The 23,345-nt window shown below is 43.5% G+C and overlaps 3 protein-coding genes across 4 annotated transcripts; 2 read left to right on the top strand and 1 right to left on the bottom strand.

Moving 5' to 3' along the window:
* The first annotated feature begins 50 nt into the window (after positions 1-50).
* On the top strand, positions 51-3,717 carry slc25a20 (solute carrier family 25 member 20). Of its 2 annotated transcripts, none has more exons than XM_049733614.1 (10): positions 51-208; positions 291-407; positions 705-797; positions 919-1,046; positions 1,129-1,219; positions 1,448-1,565; positions 1,660-1,732; positions 1,824-1,933; positions 2,027-2,151; positions 2,359-3,717. In XM_049733614.1, exons 2-10 carry the CDS (start codon positions 303-305, stop codon positions 2,419-2,421), a joined length of 906 nt encoding a protein of 301 aa, XP_049589571.1. In that variant the 5' UTR covers positions 51-208; positions 291-302; the 3' UTR covers positions 2,422-3,717. The 2 variants fall into 2 exon arrangements, with proteins under 2 accessions (XP_049589571.1, XP_049589572.1); XM_049733615.1 differs by having other exon boundaries at positions 54-208; positions 294-407.
* Positions 3,718-3,774: 57 nt separating this feature from the next.
* prkar2ab (protein kinase, cAMP-dependent, regulatory, type II, alpha, B) lies at positions 3,775-7,857 on the top strand. Its single transcript, XM_049733599.1, has 10 exons — positions 3,775-4,079; positions 4,162-4,197; positions 4,290-4,432; positions 4,628-4,734; positions 4,809-4,962; positions 5,042-5,143; positions 5,385-5,459; positions 5,534-5,599; positions 6,104-6,242; positions 7,275-7,857. Exons 1-10 carry the CDS (start codon positions 3,824-3,826, stop codon positions 7,397-7,399), a joined length of 1,203 nt encoding a protein of 400 aa, XP_049589556.1. The 5' UTR covers positions 3,775-3,823; the 3' UTR covers positions 7,400-7,857.
* On the bottom strand, positions 7,632-23,048 carry si:ch1073-335m2.2 (msx2-interacting protein). The gene is made up of 14 exons (XM_049733542.2): positions 22,760-23,048; positions 21,507-21,821; positions 18,432-18,908; positions 18,150-18,310; positions 17,844-18,044; positions 17,297-17,448; positions 17,086-17,211; positions 16,876-16,989; positions 16,687-16,800; positions 16,521-16,621; positions 9,436-16,429; positions 9,159-9,353; positions 8,912-9,070; positions 7,632-8,713 (listed from the first exon to the last, which is right to left on the bottom strand). The coding sequence occupies exons 1-14, from the start codon at positions 22,843-22,845 to the stop codon at positions 8,582-8,584; spliced, it is 9,327 nt and encodes a 3,108-aa protein (XP_049589499.1). The 5' UTR covers positions 22,846-23,048; the 3' UTR covers positions 7,632-8,581.
* Positions 23,049-23,345: the final 297 nt, after the last annotated feature.

Raw genomic sequence — 23,345 nt, 5'->3', positions numbered from 1 at the left:
TATACAGTATATGTGAAGGAATGTTTAATATTGATTCAATCAATCAAGCGCGCAAGTAAACAGTGGTTAAGCCGGACAACAAACGCTACGCACTGGAATTGCTGTGTGTTACAGCCAAATCCGTCCGGGTCCATATGTGGGTGAAAGGTTCAGCGGTTAGAAAGCTACTCAATTGCCAAAGATTCCTCTCGTAGCTGCGTCCGACTAGGTGAGCAAATGTTCTTCTCCTTTGTGTTACCGCATGCATAATTATCCTCACATTCTAATTGTCTTTGTGTTTTTCTTCATAGCAGAAAGTCACAATGTCAAAACAGCCGCAGCCGATCAGCCCAATGAAGAACTTCTTCGCTGGCGGTTTCGGTGGAGTCTGCCTCGTCTTTGCGGGTCACCCCCTCGATACTATAAAAGTAAATCGTGTGTGCATGAGGCAAAACATTCGCGCCGTGACTGTCAGCTTTCATTTAGCTGCAAATGTTCATGCTACTAAGAAATCGAGCTGTACCTTGACCCACATTCACGTGCACGTCGCATCCCAGCACACTGCAGACTTTGCAATGACTGTAATTGTGACATGATTAATGGCGCAGTTCCCAATGAATACCAAGGCATCTAATTCACAGCCTGCCACCAACTTCTACACCTGTCAATCAAACGCAAGCTCTTTGTAAAGGCACTTTGAGATGTATTTATATTTCTTCCCTCAGGTGCGTCTCCAGACTCAACCAAAGCCCAAACCAGGGGAGAGCCTCTTCTATAAGGGGACAATTGATTGCTTCAAAAAGACCTTAGCTAAAGAGGTAAGCATTCGTGCAACTTTATCTTGAGTTTAAATCCCGTATTTGCTCGAAAAATGGTCAGAAGCACAAAGTATTGTATATAAAAGGTGTCTTCCTGTGCATACTATGCTAATTTTTGCAGGGAGTAAAGGGGCTATACAAAGGTATGGCAGCCCCCATCATCGGAGTCACACCCATGTTTGCTGTCTGTTTCTTTGGCTTCGGTTTGGGAAAGAAACTGCAACAGAAAAGCCCTGATGATATCCTCACGTAGGTCACTAATCTGCATCTGTGGTACTTTGGTAGTTGCCTGCACAGAGCGGGATGATTTTTCTTCTCCACCCCCCGACAGGTATCCACAACTGTTTGCTGCAGGCATGTTGTCCGGCATCTTCACCACAGCCATCATGACTCCTGGCGAGCGAATCAAATGTCTACTGCAGGTTAGCTTCTTCTTCCTGATCTTTTATTTATTTGTGGGCAGTATGTATCAGACATACAATAAAGGAAAATACATCATCTTGGGGAGATAGATCATACACCCACCAGGTGGTGCCAAAGTCATGCTTGAGTTGCCTTACATAAAAGAGAGAATAGCTTAAAAAATATAAGTGATCTGAAAATCACATTATAAATCATAGTTTGATAAATGCGCTCGTGTCTGTGTGAAGGTCCAGGCTTCGTCTGGGAATGTGAAGTACGCCGGGCCGATGGACTGTGTCAAACAGCTCTACAAGGAGTCGGGCATCAGAGGAATCTACAAAGGCACTGCGCTGACTCTCATGAGAGGTGCCGCTTTATTTTGCCTTGCGATTAAGTTTTGCCTGCGGGTGTACATTCACCGTTATTGATCAGTATTGACTTGTGTATGTGTGTGATTCAGACGTTCCTGCAAGCGGCATGTACTTCATGTCCTACGAGTGGTTGAAGAATCTACTCACACCGGCAGGAAAGAGGTGAGGACTCTCGACGGCTCAAACGTCAGCTCATTAAATGAGATGGAACCCCAACCTGTTCTCCCTGTCTCCCTCCCTCACATCCGCCTAGTCATAACGAACTCAGCATTCCCAGCGTGCTGTTTGCCGGAGGGATGGCAGGAATATTTAACTGGGCCGTGGCCATCCCCCCCGATGTGCTCAAGTCTCGTTTCCAAACAGGTACATGCTAGTTTAAAATATCCACCAGAGAGAGGTTTTTTTTTTTTTTTTTTTTTTTACTTCAAAATATTTTGTTTGTGCCAATCACTATAGCGCCTGAAGGAAAGTATCCCAATGGCGTCCGGGATGTTCTGCGTGAGTTGATCCGAGAAGAAGGCATTGGCTCCTTATATAAAGGGTTCAATGCTGTCATGCTTCGAGCTTTTCCTGCAAACGCTGTGAGTATCAAATTATTATTTTTTTGACATATTCATCAATATACGTGTGTATTGCAATAATCCTCAAAGTGTGGCGCAGACAGTTCGATTAAGTCAAATTTGACTTTTTTTTTTTTTAACATTTAATTCAATTGAGCAACATGCGTAGTTGACTTAGAATCTAAGTCACTCTAATAAAAAAAAAAAAAAATCCGTTTGTGTCCCCAGGCTTGCTTCTTAGGATTCGAACTCGCAATGAAATTCCTGAACTGGCTGGCACCCAACATGTGATGGAATCGCTCTTAGAGTGCATTAAGTAGTACACACAAACTAGGACTTTATAATTTTTCACCGATTTCCAATTCTCTACTTGATTTTGTCTGGGAACTGTGGAAGAGCAAATCTTATTTCCTCAAATAGTGGCCCCATTCTGATAGATGCTGTGTCTCAGTTAATTACTGTTTGTCATTTACTTGAAACTATGAATATGCTCGTCTCCATAATTCCTCCTTGGTAAGATGGATAGCAACTGTTTTTAACTCAGATCTTAGACACACAGGCATTAAAGGACCCAGTTGCTAAACAAAACAGTAGCACCTACCAAAGCATGAAGACTTTTCCTGGCTGTCACAGTGTGGTTGTCAAGGAGGTCTTTCTACTGTACCCAAGATTTGATTCATATGTGTATAACATTTTAATCAAATAATATTTATCATATGATGAAATAATTGTGACCCTAACTACATTGTCGGTCATGTGGAATTGTCTATTAATCATGTCTTTCATTATCCGTAATGAACATTGCAGATGTCAGCCATGTTTTTATGAGTATTTGTAATTCCATTCATGATATCTACAATTCAGTTTCAGATATTAGCAAGTTAATTAAGGTCTCTGAACTTGTATATTTAGCGAGACTGTAGTTGTGGGTATCGGAAATGTTCTTTTCGACTAGACAAAAGAACAGCAAAAAAAAAAATCCACATGGCACAGCTCATGCATTATTCTATTAAATACAACATTGGCTTTGAAACGGGAGTCCAGAACACTCCAGATAAATTCTCCCAGTCCATTAAAAACCGCATCTAAAATATATATTAATGAATTCTTTATTTTATTCATAGTTGACCAGGAAAATGTATGTAAATGTATTGAAAAAAAATCTCTAGCCACTATATGAGGAAATAGTCTCACTCCTGTTTTTAAATGTTTATTTTCTTCTACTTTTTTTTTTTTTTAAATAGAAGGCAGTGATGGAGTGATCTGGATATTTTGTGCCTTACCTCTCTGCCTTATGTGAACATATCAGGGAAAAAGGTGCATTTGTTTTTGTACCGTGGCCTCACGTTTGCGTCAATGTCTCAGTATGTTGGATGGGACTTAGTGCAATTGTAGACTGTGTTTAGTTTACTTGCCGTGCGTACGTAAAGTCCAAAAAGGATTGTGTCATTTCTTTGGCCTTTTGTTTCACTGGGATGTGTCCAGTGAGCAGGCTTTCATTCATTGGGAAAAGTTTAGGTCGATACTTTCCAACAGCCTGGGTTCAATAATGAAATCAATAAAGTGGATGTGACGAATGCAATAGAATGGAGTCCGTGTGTCATCATTTGGGGCGAGGGGGAGCGGACCCGTCTGATGCTTTGTTTTATGGGAACAACACATGAAACCTTTGGACAGCCTCTAAACCTCAAAGATGAGCAATTACGAGATTCCAGAAGGTCTGAAGGAGCTACTTCAGGGGTACACGGTGCAGGTTATTCGCAACAGGCCGGTGGACTTGGTGGAATTTGCCGTGCAGCATTTTACGCAAATTTTGGAGAACCAAAAGAATGACAAGACGGTTAAGAAGCTGGACAGCAAAGCTGCACGGAAAGGGGTCACTTTTGCAACAAACTCTGATGAGACCGAGAGTACCCGGGATGAGAAAGAGGAGGAGGAGAAGCCTGTTAGTGAGTATTACAGTAGGCGACTACCGGAGTACTTAGTTAAATTTGCATAATTTGTAAAAAACGTGTGTACGCTTGTCTACAGAATCCACCACTGGCAAATGCAACCGCAGAGTTTCAGGTCTGTAAACTGTATGTTGTCCGATTCTAAAGCCTTACCGTTAAGGGCATGTCTTTTTTATTTTTTTTATTGTCTTTAACCTGCGTGTGCAGTTTGTGCAGAGCCCTACAATCCTGACGACGACAATGACGATGACCAGCCTGAACCTCGAGTTGTGCACCCTAAAACGGACGAGCAGCGTCGCAGGCTTCAGGATGCCTGCAAGGATATTTTACTCTTTAAGACACTGGAGCAGGTGGTTGACAAAAAAAAAAACCATGGTCATATTAACTTTAGATGTTATTATTAATAAGTTGAGTTATGCAAAGTCAATGGTCATCTTACGAAACAACTCAAAAGCCAACCCAGTTAGAAAAACAACTCAACATATTTGTGTGTGTGAGTATTGATTACGTGCAGTCATTTTGCTAATCAATCTTGTGTCCTTTAGGAGCAGTTCTCAGAGGTTTTGGATGCCATGTTTGAGGTGCAGGTCAAACCTCAGGAGCACATCATAGACCAAGGAGATGATGGAGATAATTTCTATGTCATAGAGAGGTGAATGAGTGGTTTCTATATTTATGATTAGAAATAAATAAAAACTTTTATGATGTGGTTTTGTCTCCTACCAGGGGTGTTTATAATATACTTGTGGCGAAAGAAGGTGTGAGCGTGTGCGTGGGTCAGTATGACAACAAGGGCAGTTTTGGCGAGCTGGCTCTAATGTACAACACGCCGCGAGCTGCCACCATCGTGGCGACACAGGAAGGCGCCTTGTGGGGCCTGGTGGGCTACTTCTGGTTGCACGCGCTAACTTTGTAAAGTGTAACAAGAAATGAACGTTTTTGCTTTTGTGCTCTTGCAGGACCGAGCCACCTTTCACAGGCTGATTGTGAAAAATAACGCAAAGAAGAGGAGGATGTATGAGGCCTTTGTTGAGTGTGTTCCTCTACTGAAGTCTCTGGAGGTTTATATGACAAACTCTAGGAACGCAATTACTACATTTCTAATGATATCATACAGAGAAATCTTTAAGTCTGCCATCTTAATGCTAATGGGAAATGACAGATATGCAAATGAATAACATCCATCTTAACATTTATATTTCATATGACATTATTTGTGTCCTATGTGCAACTTTTGACATTTTCTTCAGAATTCGGATTGTGACATATGAATTCAGATGCTGACGTTTTCATGTTTAACAGCTCTCGGAAAGGATGAAGATTGTGGATGTTTTAGCAGCACGATCCTTCGAAGATGGAGAGCGTATTATAACGCAGGTAACATACGTGATGTGAAATTGCAACAAATCAGTTTAAATGGACTAAAAGTGTTGTCACTCGCGTGGCGGCAGGGAGATGAGGCTGACTGCTTCTACATGGTGGAATCAGGACAAGTGAGGATTATGATCAAAAGTAAAGTAAGTCTAATGAGTTTCCATGTTGTACTTAATGTATGCGGTGGGAAGCAAAGTACAAATACATCATCAATATAGCACAATTAGACTGTTTAGTCATCTGTACTTTAGCAAAGTACAATTGTGATTCGATTTGAGTGTTTTAAGATATTCGCTTTGGGTTGTGACCCAGAATTTGTGAGCATTTCTTTACAAGAGGCTTTAAGTTGTTTACTGCCACTCTTAGATTAAGTTTACTGTCACCATAAACAAACACACCTGTGTTTAAAACAACTTCCTGTCTGCTAGCTTAAAGCTAATACTAACAAATCATGGGAAATGCCACAGATGTGCAAACAAATAGCATCTAAGTGTCAATTTTGCATATTTACTGTAGAGTTTTCATTGTTGCCCAATTCAGACACTCAATATTACTTTTTACATTCACTTTAGTATTTGAATCAGAACATTGTATGCCTACTTTTGCCATCTCTGAAATATGTCACAACTTGCGTTTTCCAATACCAGACAAAAGCAGGCCAGCGGGACGACACGGAGGTCGAAGTGGCCCGTTGCTCTCGAGGACAATACTTTGGGGAACTCGCACTTGTCAACAACAAACCTCGTGCAGCATCTGTTTATGCTGTTGGAGAAACTAAATGTTTAGGTAATTTGTTTTTAACATCAAGCTACTGACCTTTCCTTTTATTCATCAGGTTTACCGGTTTACCTTACTCTGCTACAGGGGTGGACAACCAGTCAGAGACTCAGAGCCACATTTTTTACTGTTACCGCAAAGAGCCACACCATAAGAAATTGACTCCTACAATACTAAGACTACAGACCAAAGACCACATTTTCAACAATGAACGTTGTGCACTGTCTCACACACACAAAGTCTCAGTTCAACAAAGTCCATAAACAAAAACATAATAATATACAATAGCGTTTTTTTACTTACTATGCATGTTGCTTCGTGTGACTTCTGGCATTCCTTGCCTTGAACAATCCTCTTCAAATCTGGCTTGTATTCCGTTGTTGCTACTCGAAGCAATTCTTTTAGTTGGATGTCTGATTCCATTCGTTTGAGTTTGTCGTTTTCAGGAGACAAGATTTCATTGTATGGCTTTTTCGCCCGTGCAATGTTCCAAGCCAGTTGATACGATGTAAGCGTGACAGCCTCTGAGTGCTTCGTAGTTGTTTTTTTTTCAACTACCTGTTTTTCTGCCTTACTTTTCAAAGTGTTCAACTTTTAGCATGAAGTGAGCTAAAGTGGCGCTGAAGATTTGAAGCTTTGAAATGCGCTAATGACGTTTGCCGTATCAGGCAGAATGGCTTGCCATTGCGTTAAAAAAAAATAAAAAAATAATAACTTTCCCACCCTGTTAAATACGTCCTGTGTTTGTCTTCATATTTTCGTTCGGCTGTGCATTTTCCCCCCGCCATTTTGAGAGGGAAATTGACACTAATTGCTTCCGCCAATGGGTTTGCCCCTCCTTCTTTGCGGGATTTCACCTGATGCGCATGCGCGTTTGACGAAAATACCATATTGAACTCAAGCGAAGTGAACACGCACAATAAAAAAACACACACACACACACACAAATGTTGATATGAACGTAAAAGAGCCGCATGCATGTATTATCTTACAATAATTAGTGGTAAAAACATGCTAATGTGGAATTACTTTTTGTTGCAGTGATTGACATCCAGGCATTTGAGCGCTTGCTGGGCCCTTGCAAGGAGATCATGAAGAGGAACATCTCCCAATATGAAGACCAGCTTGTGGCATTGTTTGGCTCTAGCGTGGATTTAAAACACTAGCATAAACTGTATAGTTTTTTTCCCCCCACGATTTCGGTCAGTCCATTGTGTGAAACTCAAAAATATGAATTTAAAAAAAATAATGCCCACAGTAAGACACCTTCATGGCTTTGACTTGTATTTCTATAAGGTTTGATCTGTCCAGTACTGCTCTCCACAATAGAAAATATTTCCTTGTTATAAATATATATTTACATTTCATTGAAAGAAACAACTACTCGTACAACTAATGTTTTTTGTTGAATCATTTTAAGTATTTTTTATTTTGTCTCAAAAGAAAAAAACAATAACCCAAGATAAAGATTAGAATTTAATATCCCCACATTTCTGTTGATTTTTTTTTTTTTTATTTGAGTTACAAAATACGAAGTGCAATCAGCAGACTCCACAGAAGAGTTCGCTAAACTTCTTGTGTTACAAGTATTTACACTCAAGGGAAAGGAAAAAAAAAAATGAAATCAAGAATATCCATCTATTTCCATTCTGTGTTCTGGTACAATCCCAGAGTTCAAGTCTCTGCCAGGTTTACCAAGTTCCATTGTCCAAGTTTAAATATTTAAAATATTTACAATGTCCCATATTCCAAATTGTTCAAAGGAAATTGTTGTTTGAGCAATGCAATTGTAGATGCCAGAGGTGTAAACTGTTTCAGTAGTGGAGAAAAAAAAAAAAAAACTGCACCAAGATGGTAGAATTAAAATCTGTGGTCCTCTTGCAGGGTCTCTGTTTAATTAGTCCCCCCCCCCTTAAACAAACACAGTAGAGGAGAGGCAGTCTGTACATATTTAAAATAACACAATGATATGTCTCTTTTTAATATCCACAATCCTCTTGTGTGGTGGGGGGACAAAAAAAAAAAACACCACCATCTTGTGAGTCAATCATTGTTGTTCCTCAATCGTTCTGATTTGTGTGTTATTTTTCAAAGAAAAGTCAAACTCCAATAAATAGAAATACAGCAGAAATGGTCAAAAAGAAGAAGAGACGTGATTCTGGTTTGGTCCATCCCTGAGTTCTTTTGAGAAGGACAAAAAGACCAGACACGGGATGACAAAATGATTGGAGGATCAAAGACTGACAAGAAAATGAAAAAAGTCTGGTATTCCTCTGGTTTCCTGAGGCGCATCTGTGGTTCTTCCATCCATCCATCTGTCCATGAGACAGAGTCTCTCACGTTGAAGGTCACACAGAGGTGATGACAATCATGAGGTGAGGAGAGATACTGGAGATTCTGTTGAGAAGATCGGGGGCCAACTGAGATAAGTGGCTCTCTGAAAATTCACATGGTGGGAAAATCTGCAACACGTAGGCCGGCTGGGGGAAGTAAGCAAAATATACAAAATAATTATTCAACTGCAAATAGTTGCGTAAACAACTAAGAGAAAAATTCTGTGCCTCTATACATGGTGATGCCAACAATAGGACTTCATGTAAAAGCTTTCAAATATGTTCAATCAAAACATCTTGTTTAAAGTAAATGACAACATTACAAAACAACAACTAGGCGTTTACCTGATTGGAACCTGGATTTGGGATATTAATAATGCCAGCCGCCAACTTTGTCTGCAAGTAGTTTATGAAGGCGGACTTGAGAGCTTGCGTCTGGTTAACAACGTCATCTTGATCTCGTCCACAAGGCAAAGCAAGCAGAAGGCAGAAGTCGCACTCGCCCTGTCGCAACACAAGCATGGATCAATGATCGAAGGAAACAACGGGAATGACGCGCCAACTGGCAAGCGAGGAGACTGCGAGGACATACTGTCATTCTTCTGGCGACGCTCTCCAGCTGAGATGCCTCGAGTCTCATCCTTTGGACAATTCGGAGGAAGGCACCACCTTCCTGCAGGGGCAGTGATCGATGAGCCAAAGCTTTGTTTCCACACACAAAATGCAACTGGACTGCCGCTGTGTCGTTTTTTAGCGCGAGGAGCCCTTGCCAAATGATTGGATGTTTCTGCAAAAAAAAAGACAAGAACGTGTTAAACAAGAACTCTGTGGATTTCAAAACAAATAAATAAAAATATGTTTTCTCTTACTATGAGCAGCTGCACCATATTAGGCTGTGCAATCTTCCCATCGGGAACAACATGCGGTGTTGAGTCAGGCATCGGGGAATGGACGCCTCTTGGGTTGGAGTACATCTGAGAATACTCCGGGAAGGTGCCACTTAGTCCTGGTGGCATGAGCGGCGCTCTCTGGGGAGACGATATTGTCGGTCCTGGCTGCCGGATTGCCATTAATCCGTCTTTAGAAAGAGGGGAGTGGGGCCTCTTAGCCTCTAACGGCTTTGCTATGTCCTTCTCGGAAACACCTTTAGGAAGAATGTGCGCCCTCGGAGACAATGACATGGGTAAACTGGAAGGTGCGGAGGTGGGGGGGTGAGTTTCCTGAAGGTGGCCCGAATGAGGGTCTGTGGACGAACGCTCTCCTTGTTGTTGTAGGAGCGCGCGCATCTCTCTCTGCGCCATCAGCGCTTCAATTGGCACACCGCTTCGGAAACTCCCCCGAGGATCAGACTGCATGGTCTCTGGTTTTAACTGTGCGGCAGGTTGTCGTCCTTGCTGGTGGAAGCGTCTGGAGTCTTCTTGGTCTATGTCGTGACTCCTCAAAGCACTCGGGTTCACCTTGAGGACCTTGTCTCTACCGACAGTTTGGGGTGAAGTCGGCCGTTGCTGCATGGAACCGGACCAGGGAGATCCGAGAGACTCGCTATGCATCCCGTAGCTCATCACCGAGAGCGGGGGAGTATTGACCCGAACGTCTCCCTGGACCAGATGTCCCACCGGGATGGACTGGGTAGCAGGGTGAGGTGACATTCGGCCCAAGCCTCCAGGCACACTATGAGGCGGCATGATAACGGACTGCTCTGGATGATGCACACCAGAAATAAACTGTTGCATGGCGGGAAGCATCACCGGGATGCCTTTAGGTGATGAAGAATGCGGATGACTTGACTTGCGCGGGGATCGCGGTTCCTGTTTGTTGCCACTGAGATGCGAGGGAGTTCTGTCCCCGGCGGCCGTGACAAAGTGATTTCCAGGAGGAGAGGGCAAATGTGGACTTATTGCAGGACTTATGGCAGAGGCCCACTGTGCCTTGGAACCGTCGGTGCTATGCGACTCTCCGCTATCGATTTTCTTTTGATGTTTTGTCGGCAGGTACTCCTGGTGGTACATCGAGCTCATACTTTGATTGCCCTGTGGAAGACGCTTGACGACTCCTTGAGGACCAGCGTGATAAGTAGGCTCCATTTTCTCCAAACCTGTACCTTCTTGTTTATTAGAAGAAAAGGTCGACTGTGTCTTAGCAGAATGACCGTGATCTGTCTGGAAAGAGCCTTTTTGGAGGCCTGTCTGTGGGTGACTGTACATGTCTTGTTTAATTTGGGGCATGGAAACCAGCTGCTGAGATTCCATGTCACCCGCTGTTGCTTGTGGAATTTGACTGATTTTTGCACTTATCCGTTGGGGTCCCTCCGGTTTTTGTCCCGAGTGGCTGAGTACAACGACTCCTTCAGATGTATTTACCCGGAGACCCGGGCAGGAGCTTGTACCAAGAGTGGAACTTTCCACAATGAAGCGTGTAGCACTTCCCCCTTCATCACCGATAGTTGGTCCATGGTAGGGTAGCGTATCATCTTTGCTAGGCCTGTAGTTGTGTTTAGGTAAAGTCATGTCTGAACCTTGATTACCAATATTTAGTTTCACGTCTTCGTGCTCTGGAGGGATGCATACACGACTAATAACAGAGGAGTGCAAGGCAGTGGATGCAATGACGGAGATCACAGACTTGGTCTCAGGGGACGGTTGCGTCGCTGGTGTTCGAACTGACTGAGACGGCATTCTGCAATCGGGTAGGGGCGATTTATTTGGCACGACTGTTAAAGTGGTATTACGCTCAGCGAGGAGCTGATCTTGGACTGCCGGTTGCACGTTAGCCGGTACGAAACTGCTCCCAGGCAGAGACATGGTTTTGTGTTTCAAAAGAATCTGCCTCAGATCGCTTGAGCCACGATCAATTTCTATATTTTCAGAGTCTGGTTGGTTATCCTTGGGTGTGACTGGCAATGCTGGTGAAGAAGGAACTCCTGAATCGGCAGAGTGGCGGAGCCAGTCCGGTGGCGAGACAGGCGCTCGACTGTTTTGAATGGGTTTGATATTTGGTCTGCATGCTAATGGTGACATGGAGGGTGATTGTGGCTTTGGGCACACCGGACTTTTGGACTGGGGGTAAACAGGTTTGATATGTTGAATCTGCTCTTCAGTAGGTGATTCAGACTCTTTCACATCAGGTGCCTTGATGGCCAAAGGTTCTTGTTCAGACTTCCATGTAGTGGGGGTGATAACAGCAGCTGTCGCTGCTGCTGATGGGACAATTTCTGGGACAACCTTTATACTGGATGCTAAAAGACTTGGCGTGGCTTTCTCTTCACTTGGTGGAGGTTCTTTTGAATCTTTCCGTACTTGCTTTTGGCCTTTATGTTTGGGAGTTTTAGGTCTTCCCTTGGTGGCCTTTTCAGGTGTGGCTGTTTGGAGAGGCTCCTCTTGAATATTAACAGTGCTCATTTCAGGTTTGTCTTCCTTGGGAGGCTGAATTGAGTCTTGCATCTCTGGTTCTGAACTTATATCAACGCCGACAGGTGGTGCTTGGGGTAAAGGGACGCTGGCTATATCCTCAGCAGTGATGGAGTCAATTGCAGCAATGAGTTCCGTTTCACTAGCTGGATTAGGTTTTTCATCATCTGAGAAGCTTTTCAAGTCCGTGATTGGGCCAGTTGGTGTTTGAGGTTCTCTTGGAAAAGACGGATCTGTGAGTTTGGCAATGTTCTCCACGGCCTGTTCCAATTCCATCTCATGGGAACTTAAACTTTTTTCCAAATGTTCTTTCTTTTCCAAATTAGAAATGTCACCATCTTCATTGCTGGCCCCTCTGCCGGTGCACTTTGAAACATGATCTTTCACCTCTTTGACATTCAACCTGATCTTGAGGTTCTTCAGAACAGGAGACTTTGGGGTCCTTGGTGTCTTGCTTTTTCCTTTGATGGGCTTCTCCTTTTCTGTGGTCATTTTGTCTTCCAACACAAGTGGATGTTCCTCTTTGCCGTTTGATTTGCCATCAAAATTCAAAGTATCGCTGTCTTTGATATCTCTTTTGTATTTATCCTCTTTCTTTTGTTCAACTTGAGGTGATTGGGCTTCTTTAGATGAATCTATCAAAGTCAAGGTACTCTGATCGGTGCAATCCATTTGCTGATCATTGTCCTCAGTCAACTCTGATTTTTCTCCTCTCTTTGTTGATCCGCAGAGTTGAGCCGTGGACAACTGACTTGTTGAACCTTTCGTGGCAGTAGGGGAGGATTTTCCCTTCAAATTTTTCTGGATTCTGTCACAACTCTCAGATTCATTTGGATCGATGTCCTTGTTGTCCATTTTTATTTTATCAATTTTAACTGCCGAGACTTCTTCACTCTGCCTACGATTCTTGGGAGGCCGGCCACGTTTGACTGGAGGAGCTGGTGCGGGTACATCTTGCTCATTGTTCTGCTGCTGCGTCGGATCCTTTTCTGTGCCCCGTTTTCTCGCATAAACGGATTTCACATTTGTACGTCTCGCTCTGCCTGACGATATGCTTTGCTCCGAGACGTCACCGTCCGAGCCATGAAGAGGAGACTTGCCTGTGGACTTCAATTCGGCCCTTGGGGAAGAGCCACGTTTCAATTTCTCTTTGTCAATGCGTTCACTCTTGCGCGTGGCTTGCTTTTCCGGAGCCGATGCAGGCACGACGACGCTTGTAGCAACTTCAGCTGGGGTTGGCTTGGTCTTTTTAGTTTTCATTTCTTTTGTTTTATACTCCTTAGGGGCAGAGGTTCCCTCAGTGTTAGTGTCATCGCTGAACTCTTTACTAACTTTAAGAATTGTTTCTTCCTCAGGCTCTGAAACCGTGGCATATGGCTCTTTCTTCACTATACTGTCTTCACGAGTATGAGGTGAAGAACTTTGGGCTTGGGTGACTTCAGTGTTCCCTGCCACAGAAGCAACCTCTGCTTCTGAACTACTGACAAACTCCTGCAAATTGCAGCTACTTGGCTCTTCTATACTAGGTTTGACATCTATAACCTCATCCACTTTAATTTCAGAAGGAGAAAGTTTAAAATGAGCTTCTAAATAATTGGCTTCTTGTTTGATGGGTGGAGCTTCTGAATCAGTGTTAGTCTCAGTTGGTGGGTATTGCTCAGGCAGATGTTCAATTTCTTTTTCCTGCTTTATGAAAACCACAGTAGGAGATGGCTCAGTGGGTAATTGAGGTGGTTGTTCTATTGGAGGAAGTTCTTTTGGCACTGTATGTGAGACAGGCGGTGTTACCGTGGGTTCAGATACCAACTCTTCAGCTGGACTGATGGGCTTTATTTCTGGATCAGGGAGAGATTCCTTTGTTTCAGGTGATTGCAACATTTGTGGCTCTTCCATTGATGCTTTGTCATCTTTTATCTCATCGACCATTTCTTCTGGTTGGGTTTTGTTCTTTTGTTGCTGCAATCTTGTGAGTTCCAAAAAACGACTATGGAAAAGAACAACTGGACCCGAGTCAAGTTCACCATCGATGGTTCCATGCTGATTACTTTGCTGGTTTTGGGCATTCTCAGCTTCTTCATATTTCCGTTCCAGATGCTGAAGTCGTCTCGAGTCCAACTCAAAAACAGGGCTGTGAAGGAAGCGAGAAGCAAACAGCTCTCTTCGCTCATGTTCCTCTGGCTTTGGCTCCTCTTTTCGATCATCGAGTTTATCTTCAGATCCACTTCGGATCTTTTTCTTTTTCATGTACCACGATGGTGTAGGCCTTGGTGTTGATTCTATCTTCTCTGTATCTTTGCGGCTACGGAGACCCGCAAAGTGAGAATCATAATCTAAGAAGGACCAGTTATCTTCTCTGGAAGACGAGAGGGATTTTGCACGCTCAAGTAGAGCTTTCGTATCTGGGGTGATCGTCTGGTCGAGTGCAAATGAGTAGAACTTATTTCTTTCCAGATGTGCTGTTTTTGGGTCGGAAAGTCTCTCACCCCTCGGTCTGTCAGAAAAAGACTTTGAAGTAGATGCCACGGGAGAACGTGGTTTGGATTCTCGATCCTCTTCAGAGTCTGATCTTACCTCCCCTGGCTCTATATCCTGCCAAACGCCGTACTCCAAACGTTTGCGGTTGTGGACATTTTTGTTGAGATTTCTAGAAAAGTTTAGGTCAGGTAGCGTGTTTTGTTTTACTCTGCTCTCCCATCGTTTTTGTTGCTCCTCTTCTGTATTGAGTGTGGTGGGTTTGTTGACGTGTGCATTATGTGTCCTTTTGACAAGCGGCTCCATATCGGGGTTAGTTTTCTCATTTTTTACAAGCTCTTTCTGCGAATGATCAAAGTCCTCCTCTGTATGGTGGGCAAACTGGTGTCCTGGAGAGGAAGTGTTGTTCCATTCAGGATCTTCACTTTTTTGCCTGAAGCTCCTATACACCCGCTCTCTCTTAATTCCTTCGCTGTCAAACAGGTCAAGCTTCTTTTGTTTGTGAGAGGGGAAGTTATCTGTGACATCCTCAGGTGGTTTACCAACTTCATGCACAAGACTGCGATGTTCCAAATCTTCAGTTTCACTTTCTTGTGGACTTCCTGGTTTGGCAGATTTTCCAGGTTTGTCCGACTCTCGATGTTGCTGCTGATGCAAGCGTCTATTTTGCTCCATTTGCTTGCGGTAACTTTGAGACAGGTCAATATCAACATGCTCCTCCTTAATTTTGATGCCTTTGCTAGTTTCGGGCACCTGACCAGTAAATTTGAAAATTGCACTGTGTTCCTGTTCTCTTGAAGAGCCTTGGTCTGGATTTCCATCATGTGAAAATCTTCGGGATGTAGTGTGGGCTGGGAGTCGTTTTGACTCAGAAGATTCCAACGATCCCTCAAATTTCTCTCTGGGCACTTTAATGTCTTCTTGAACATCCTTCGAAGTTCCACTTTTTAATCTTGAATCTCTACGTTGGGCATCTTTGTGCTTATCAGAGTCTATCTCTTTTGCACTCGGGTCTTGCGATTGATTACAATCCTCTTCATCAAGCCTGCTTCGCTTTTGATGAACAGTCTTCCCACTGGAGTCAGCAAAGCGCCTTTTTCTTGCAGCAAGGCGATCTGAATCCACGGACGAATCTTTCCCATCATTTCCAATCTCAGTTTTAATATGCTTTTTGACTCGACCTTTCCCATCCATATCAGAATTATCACCTTTTGCCGTTTCAGATCTTTCGCCTTTTGCCGAATCATGGAGCGCAGTTGAGCACTGAGTGTCATTATCTCCCTTGTGTTTCTGCCTGTCTTGGGCATCTTGTTCAACTCCCTTTCCTTTTGCATGGCCTGCTTCCTGTGCAGCATTAGGCTCCGTGTCTGCTAGCGTATTGGATGGAGATTGCCCTTTTACTTTCCTTGATTTGACTCTCTCGGCTTTCTCGCCTTTCTCTTTTCGTTTGGGCCGCTTGGTTTTCTCGGGGCCTACAGCTCTGTCAGATTGACTGCTCTTTTCAGTCTTGTCACTCTTTGAGGCATGTTCCACCAAAGTCTTTTCAGATTTTTCAAAGTGTGGCGGGGAGAGTGAGCTTACACTACCACTTCTTTCAGAGGACTGGCTATAAACCCGGCGCTCCGATTCTCTCGGCGCTCGCTCGGTCGGCGATGGCGACACTGCAGGGGTAATGGGGCGCCGATGATGAGAGGGACTCCATCTGTTTCGGTCAGCTTCAAAACGTTCTCGTTCTCTTTGAATATAGGTGTATTTTCTAATGTCTTGCTCAAAAGGATCTCTGTAATCCCTGTAGTCCCGTGGATCTTCATGGTAACGTGGGTCATAATGTTCTCCTTGAAAATGTTCCAATTCAGGGAAACGGTCCCGACTGCGAGCTGCATACTCTCTCCGGGCATCCTCTGTGTAAAGGCCAGGCGTTCGTAAAGTTTCATAATAAGCTCTCTCTGCTGTAAATTCATGGTACAGGGGCCTGCGATCCTCCCTGTTGCGGGAATAGGGAATAAAAGAAAGGCAAATTAAAAGAGTTCCCAAAAAATGATGTGACCAGTTTGTAATTAATGTGGACAATTTACCGCCGTTCCGCAGGAATTTCATAAAGGTCTCTAATGTCTTGACCAGATGTCTGCATAGATCTGAAGAATGCCAGCTGACTCTCTTGGCTTGCAAAGTCCACCTATCATAAACAAATGTCATGTCTATGTTTGTACTAAAAATACCACAGTCAACCAATTTGTCCACCTTAATTTTGCTGCCTCCAATCTTCCAGCCTTTGGTCTCTCTCACTGCATTCTGAGCAAAATCTGTATTGTTGTAGAAAATCAGGGCCATTCCTTTCATTCTGTCAAATAACACCTAAAACAAAGGAAACGAAAGTTGATTTTTGGGACAAAAATTGGAACAAGACCTGCGTAATATAGTAGACCTTACCTTGACAACATGTCCATAACGACAGAAATGGCGTGTGAGGTATTGCTCTGTGATATTGGTTGTTAGCCCATCAAGCCAAACACACGCCGTAGGCATACTTTTCCCAAAACCAAGCTTTAAAAAAAAAAAAGACAAAATAATTATTATGCAAAAAGTAAGCATTTGATTGACATAATAAAAAATGAACAAATGTGTTGTTTGCAGTTTTACCTTTAGTCGGTTACTGCCAAGATACTCGCCATCCATCTTTTTAATGGCCTTGCAAACACTGGCAATATCAGAATACTGTACAAACGCATACTGGGGAACTCCATTTATTTTCTTGATGTCAATGTCCTTGTAGAGAGCAACAACAAACAAAGTTTTATAGGCCAAGAAAATACACACAGAACAAAATGTTCAGAGTAAGATGGTATCTTACGACAATTTCTCCAAAGCGTTGAAAAATTTCAAAAAGTTGTTCACGGCTGGTTGTCTTCTCAAGGTTGCCAATAAATAATGTTCTGGTGGCTTTCGGGTGGAATTCATCTATTCTACCATCAAGGGGCCTGAACTCATTCTCACTCTCAGTTTCTACAAAAAAGAAAAAGAAATTCATTATTAATTCCTATTCTGGTAATGTCTGGTTGAGTCACATCTGTGCGCGCAGTTTCACTACTGGCTGCTATATTGGCTTGCCGCACTGACCACAGACTGGTTGGCTGCCATGTGCTTGTCTTGTGATCAAGCTTTTTTTTTTTTTTTTCCTTTTAATTCCAGTGGTTACATTACACAGATAATTTGCATTGCCGCGATCGCAACAAATTCAAACACCCATGAATTACACACTAGCTTGCAATTTCATCCAATTACCATTTGCTCCACATCTAACAGTCATTGCTTCAGACCGAAATGTAGCACTGAGTATTTCTTCATCATCATAATCAGATCAGTTTTTTGTTTTTTAGTTTTTAGGCGTTATTGCTTACCGGGACCATTCCACGCTGTGACTTCAATCAACATGCCAAAGAACAGTTTTCCTTTCGGGACACTCAGGGCTTTCTCTTGATCCTCTTGTTGTCTAAAGAACACCAGACCATAGCGGTCTTCGGATGCTCCATGGATCTGCACGGAGGTCACTTTACCATGTTTCTTGAACTCATGGAATAGTCCATCTTTTAAGCTTGTGTCTGAAGAGAAAATGATTACATTTTGTGAGTAAATACATTGGCAAAAGCATTTCTTTCAATCTCCATTCCATTTGATCAAACATCAACAGCTGGGACAAAGCTCACCGGTCGATCGTGCGGGAAGGTTTTGCACTTTAATCCCAAAGCTTCTACGTGGCTCGTCCGAGTCGAGCACCATCGACGACGACGACTGAGGTGGCGCGTGGGCAGCTGATGACTGAACAGAACGCGCTCGCGATCCATCACTTGAGCTGCTGTTGGAGTCGCTGTAGTCAAAAGGGTACTTTATCACAAATTTGCTCGTCTGACTGGTAGATTATCAAGAACATGACTTAAGGTTGAAAACAGATGCGGTATGAATGGCCGCCTTCCTTTAAATTGTCCCACCTGCCACTGCCTGTACTGCTGGTGCTGCTCACAGAGTCAGAACTTGAGGATCTGCTGCAAGATTGAGAACGTGGGCCTCTTCCAGGGGACAGAGGCGCACATTTTGGGGAATGAGCACTTTTGGAGCTCTGTCCAGTTGTCCGCTGGGGGGAAGGGTGTCGAGACTGGGAGGAATGGGACGATCGGCTCCGGCGGTGATGGTAGGTTCTATCAACGCGGCGTCCTCTGTCATCTCTGTAGAGGTCGCGACGTGTCGCCGGCGCCAGAGCGAAGGGGTCTCGTATTCTAGAGTCAAAATGCGGGTCTGATGCCTCAAAGGTTCCACTGATGGCACTGCTCCCTGGACCGGCAGCAGCAAACAAAGAGCGCTCCCTGTAATAGTCCGCATTGTAGTGCCGCTGTCGGTCAAAAGTCCCGCTGCGCTCATGGTGTCCGTATGGGCTGTGGTCATATGCACGGTCGCGGGTTTCTGAACTACTGCAAAATGACAAAAGGATAGATAGAGAGGGGGGGTAACAGGTCAATGAGATTCTTGACATGCAGCTTTGCGTTTGATATTACTTGTCACCAGCCAATGAATTTTTGGCACTAACGCAATTTAATCTGAAAACCTTAAAATGATTGCTCTACATGTTATCACGTCATTAAAAAAAACTGTTTTGCTTTTTATTGGACAGCATCAGAGCAGCACTGTGTCTGCACGGTTGGTCCATCTGATTCACAATCTGGGGTTAATGGGTTCAAATCCAAGCTTTGGCTCCCATGTAAAGTATGCGTGTTCTCACTATGCTTGCGCTGGTTTTAGTTACATCGGCTTCCTCCCACATTCCAAAAACATGATTCGATTAATTTGAGACTCTCAACAGTCCATCGGTTTAAGCGTCAGCAGTTTACACCACCAAGCACCCAAAGTAAGCAGGGATGGACTCCATATCACCAATGACCTTAATGAAATGGATGAATTGCAACATTACAAAGGTTACGAAGGCCTAAAAAGACAAGTCATTCAATAAACATGTCACACTTAATATTCAGAAGGGGAGTGTAACCTTTGACATTTTTCCAGAGTTTCAAGTTGCATGCCGACACTGAGTAAAAGTCTGACTATCTATTATCTATCTTCATTGAGCCACATATGACATACAGCCAATGTACATATTCTGTGCAGAAACATACAAAGTAGTTAGGCTGTTCCCAGATATTTTGGGTGAAAAAAAAGGGGAGGAGTCAGCACTGGTCTGGTCGCCAGTCAATCGCAGGGCAGGGATAGCCAAACAACAACTCATGTTTTTGGAATGCAGGAGGAAGTCGGAGTAGCCAGATAAAACATATGCATTGATGGGCAGAAAATGGAAATTTCATAGAGGAAGCCAAAGCAGACTCAAACCACTTAACTCTGTGGCAGCTGTGCTACCTTTGTTCCACTGAGGTGCATATATAGAATGACATAACGTCCATAAGTATGTTTTATTTGATTTGCAGAACAAGTACGCTCTTGTCGGGTGTAACAATTTCAGAGAAACATAAGGAAAGGAGAATAAGCAAAGGACAGAGAAATACCAACCTTTTCGGAAAGAAGTTACTGTAACTAATCCAAATAAAATCTAGGTGGTCAGAATGTGACAGCCGGAATGAGAAAAAAACAACTGGAAAAATCTGTTATTCTAATGTGCCAAAAACGGCTTTCTTCGATCAGACTGCGAGTAATCTTCAATTACTGTGGAGGGAGCATGAGGCCAGCAGTTAATCCACTGTTAGGCAATGGAATTTCCTTCACGGGATGAGGGGAGGAAAAAATAAAAAAACAACCACAGAATTAATGGATTTCTGAACATGTAGAGGGAAAAAAAAACTGAGGAACATAAAGCTAGTTTAAAAAAAAAAGATGAACTTCTGGATAATTCAGACAAGTCCATGCCGCCTTAACAGAACATCCAAATGGATGAGATAAGCCAAAAAGTATTTCCCCAAAATTCCACTTTAAAGGAGTCAAAAATGTATTCCTTGGTTGTTTTAACGATATTAGATAATATGTAAAATGGGAACACACTACTCCGTAATAACCGGCTATAAAATCCCAGTCGTTGGATATGGCATAATTCCACGCTCCATGGATCATTTCCGATGTGCCTGCTGGCTGGCTGGCTGGCTGGCTTGAGGTTGCGGTATTACTTTGGAAAAGTTGTCTTCGGCTCTCTTTTCACTGCAAATCGGTCGGGGAAACCTCACACAGCTACATCCACACATAAGTAATCCAACTGAATGGCAGCTACACCAATCCATACTTGGATTGAAGCGAGTACATCCAACGCATGGGATACGTCCAATGGTGCAGTCTTCTGGCATCTTCGGGAATAGCTCCATCAGCCTCCCTGGATAGTAGATTGGATCCTCCGTGTTCTAGTGAACTCTTCTTGGGATAGCTTCCTTATTCACAGGAAATGTAGCTACTCTGTTTCATCTTGTGCTAAAATTGGCTTTAAAAAATGGCACTAAATTTATTGTACTTGGATTGTCTAATGATTCAATTCCACATTCAGAACAAGCTGTATCCGTGGATTCAAAAATGGTTGGGAAAAATAGTAATCCAGCTATCAGCAGTTGCCAAGATAGACAAAAGGATAACCAGATGTAGGTAGTCCTGAGCGAGGTTACGATCAAATACTCAATACCTGTGAATCCACCATGGGGGGTTATTTACTTCCAGTTTTCGGTCTTGAGTGAAAATGAAAACTTAAATCCACATCCTGGAGAAAAATGGGCTTCAAAACATCCAAAGGCTCCCAGGAAGGGGTAATTTCCAACAAAATAAATCCAGAACTCGCCAGGATATTCCTTTTGGGTGTAATATCCATAAACAGACCTTGTATTAACACAACCATAAGAAATCATAATGTGTGGTTAATTTACTTAATCCCATGGGCACTGCAAGTCAATTATGATGATAAGGAACGATCCCGAGATTACCATTGTGAGAGCACCATACATCCCTTCGGAATAAACCCAACTAAGCGATTAGGCGTTACACCGATCTCATACCGAGATTTCCACGGATTGGTGACCATGTCCACTTACCCATCTATTCTCCGTTCATAACGTCCCTCTCTGGTGTGAAGGGACACAGGGGGGCCAAACACAGGTCCAACTGTTCCCCTAGAGAATCCTGTAACGTCTCGACTGCTCGACGGGGAGCTGTCATCAAGGCCCCGAACAGCACTCGGGACTGACCCAGGTTCATTGTAGTCAGTCCGAAGGTCCCTGTCCCCCATCTTGTTGACGGCATTGTGAGCCTTCTGAGCACTTTTAATATCCACAAAATCCACAAAGGCCGCAACGCCGCCCTCTGATCCTCGCTTCCGCAGGACCTTAACACTCTCCACACGTCCATACCTGAGAGAATCAGATGGAAGTGATTAACTCAAGACAAGAGTGTTGCGTAAACTTTATACAAACGCTGCAGGAAGCAGATATTACCGAAACTGTGTGTGTGTTGGGGGGGGAGTAGCAGTATGCAAGTAGTCAAACATGCTGCATTATTAAATAGGGGAAATACTGCCTAAACTAAGGAGATAAGTGAAAATTGAGAATTAATAGAACGACTGCAATATATGACTTGCAGGTGCTGCCGTTGAAGTAGGGATGGTGTTTGTTTTCTTGGAGAAGCGTTTGCTGAGTTCCTCGAGTGGCTTCCCCCACACACACGAACGATAATGTTGTATTAACCTTTTGCGCATAAAACAAAAGAACGCCTCGTTCTCATTTGAGCCGAGTTCATACCCGATAAGCAAGAGCTAGACCGAGAACGTCGATAAGGCAGCCCAACAACTAGCTAATATTTAAAGATGGGCCCGGTCGGATCGCTGATTTTTCCGCAAATTCGGGCTGGAGTGTTTTCTAAACTGCAACATTCTGCCGATTTATTTTGCTACTTAACAAGACAACACCAACGAGGCAAAGCAAATTCAGATGTATGTGTCTGTGAACGCGTGCAGCCGAGTCTTTTAACGACCATTAAAACGTATTGACTTGCCACAAAATGGTTGGCTGGGTGGTAGAGCTTGGTGGCTAGGGACTTGCTTCTCGGCATTAGCAAAAGTTAGCGAAATTGCCTAACATCGTTAACAACGGCGTTAGGGTGGGTCCGTTTCGTACGACGGGCCCTTATAAAACGCGACATTGTGTGTTCGAACCCGAGCAGAACTTGAAAGAGCAAAACACTGAAAAGTTTACACAAGATAATGTTAGCAGCGTTAGCATCGACCGTGGGCTAGCCAGCGACATATGGCGCGCTGCTCCGCCACCATAGAAGCCCCTCTTGCGTAACATACCGTTTAAAATGTTCCACAATCTTCTCCTCTCGGACGTGTTCGGGCAAATTTCCCACCCAAAGGTGTCTGGTTTCCCGGACCATCATGCGCTATGCTTTCCCCCTTCACACACATATGATCAGGCGCATTTGAAATCCCAGCCGGCCGGAGGGTCCGTCTGTCGGAACAAAATGAACGACGACGTATTTATGCAGAGCAGACGAGGGCCTACTCGCCCGCTGCTCTTGTAGCTTTAGCCGAAGCGTCCTCGAGTCACACACGAGAGCGCGCTTCAGTGTGCGAGCTGCGCGTGCACAGGTTGCGCGCGCCTCTTGGGAGGGACGCTGCGAAATTTCCCTTTTCCGCCCCCACAACCTCTTGACTAGTACACACACGCGTACATACAACACCGATATGTATTATTATTAAAAATGTATTGTAAAAGCTATTGTAAAACTTAATTCTACTCACATAGCGAACAGTCAATCAAAAATAAGAAATGGCTTGCTAGCTTAATGCTAACATATTCTGCACAACTACCAAATGTAAATGTTTGTTTTTTTAATTGTCGAGAACAACTCTTGTCTTTTTCTGTAGAAAACTACGT

Source organism: Syngnathus scovelli, chromosome 11 (assembly GCF_024217435.2).
Source record: "Syngnathus scovelli strain Florida chromosome 11, RoL_Ssco_1.2, whole genome shotgun sequence".
In the NCBI taxonomy this organism is placed as follows: Eukaryota; Metazoa; Chordata; class Actinopteri; order Syngnathiformes; family Syngnathidae; genus Syngnathus; species Syngnathus scovelli.
The sequence above is the reverse complement of the archived record's forward strand: the minus strand, read 5'-3'. Positions and strand labels throughout refer to the sequence as shown.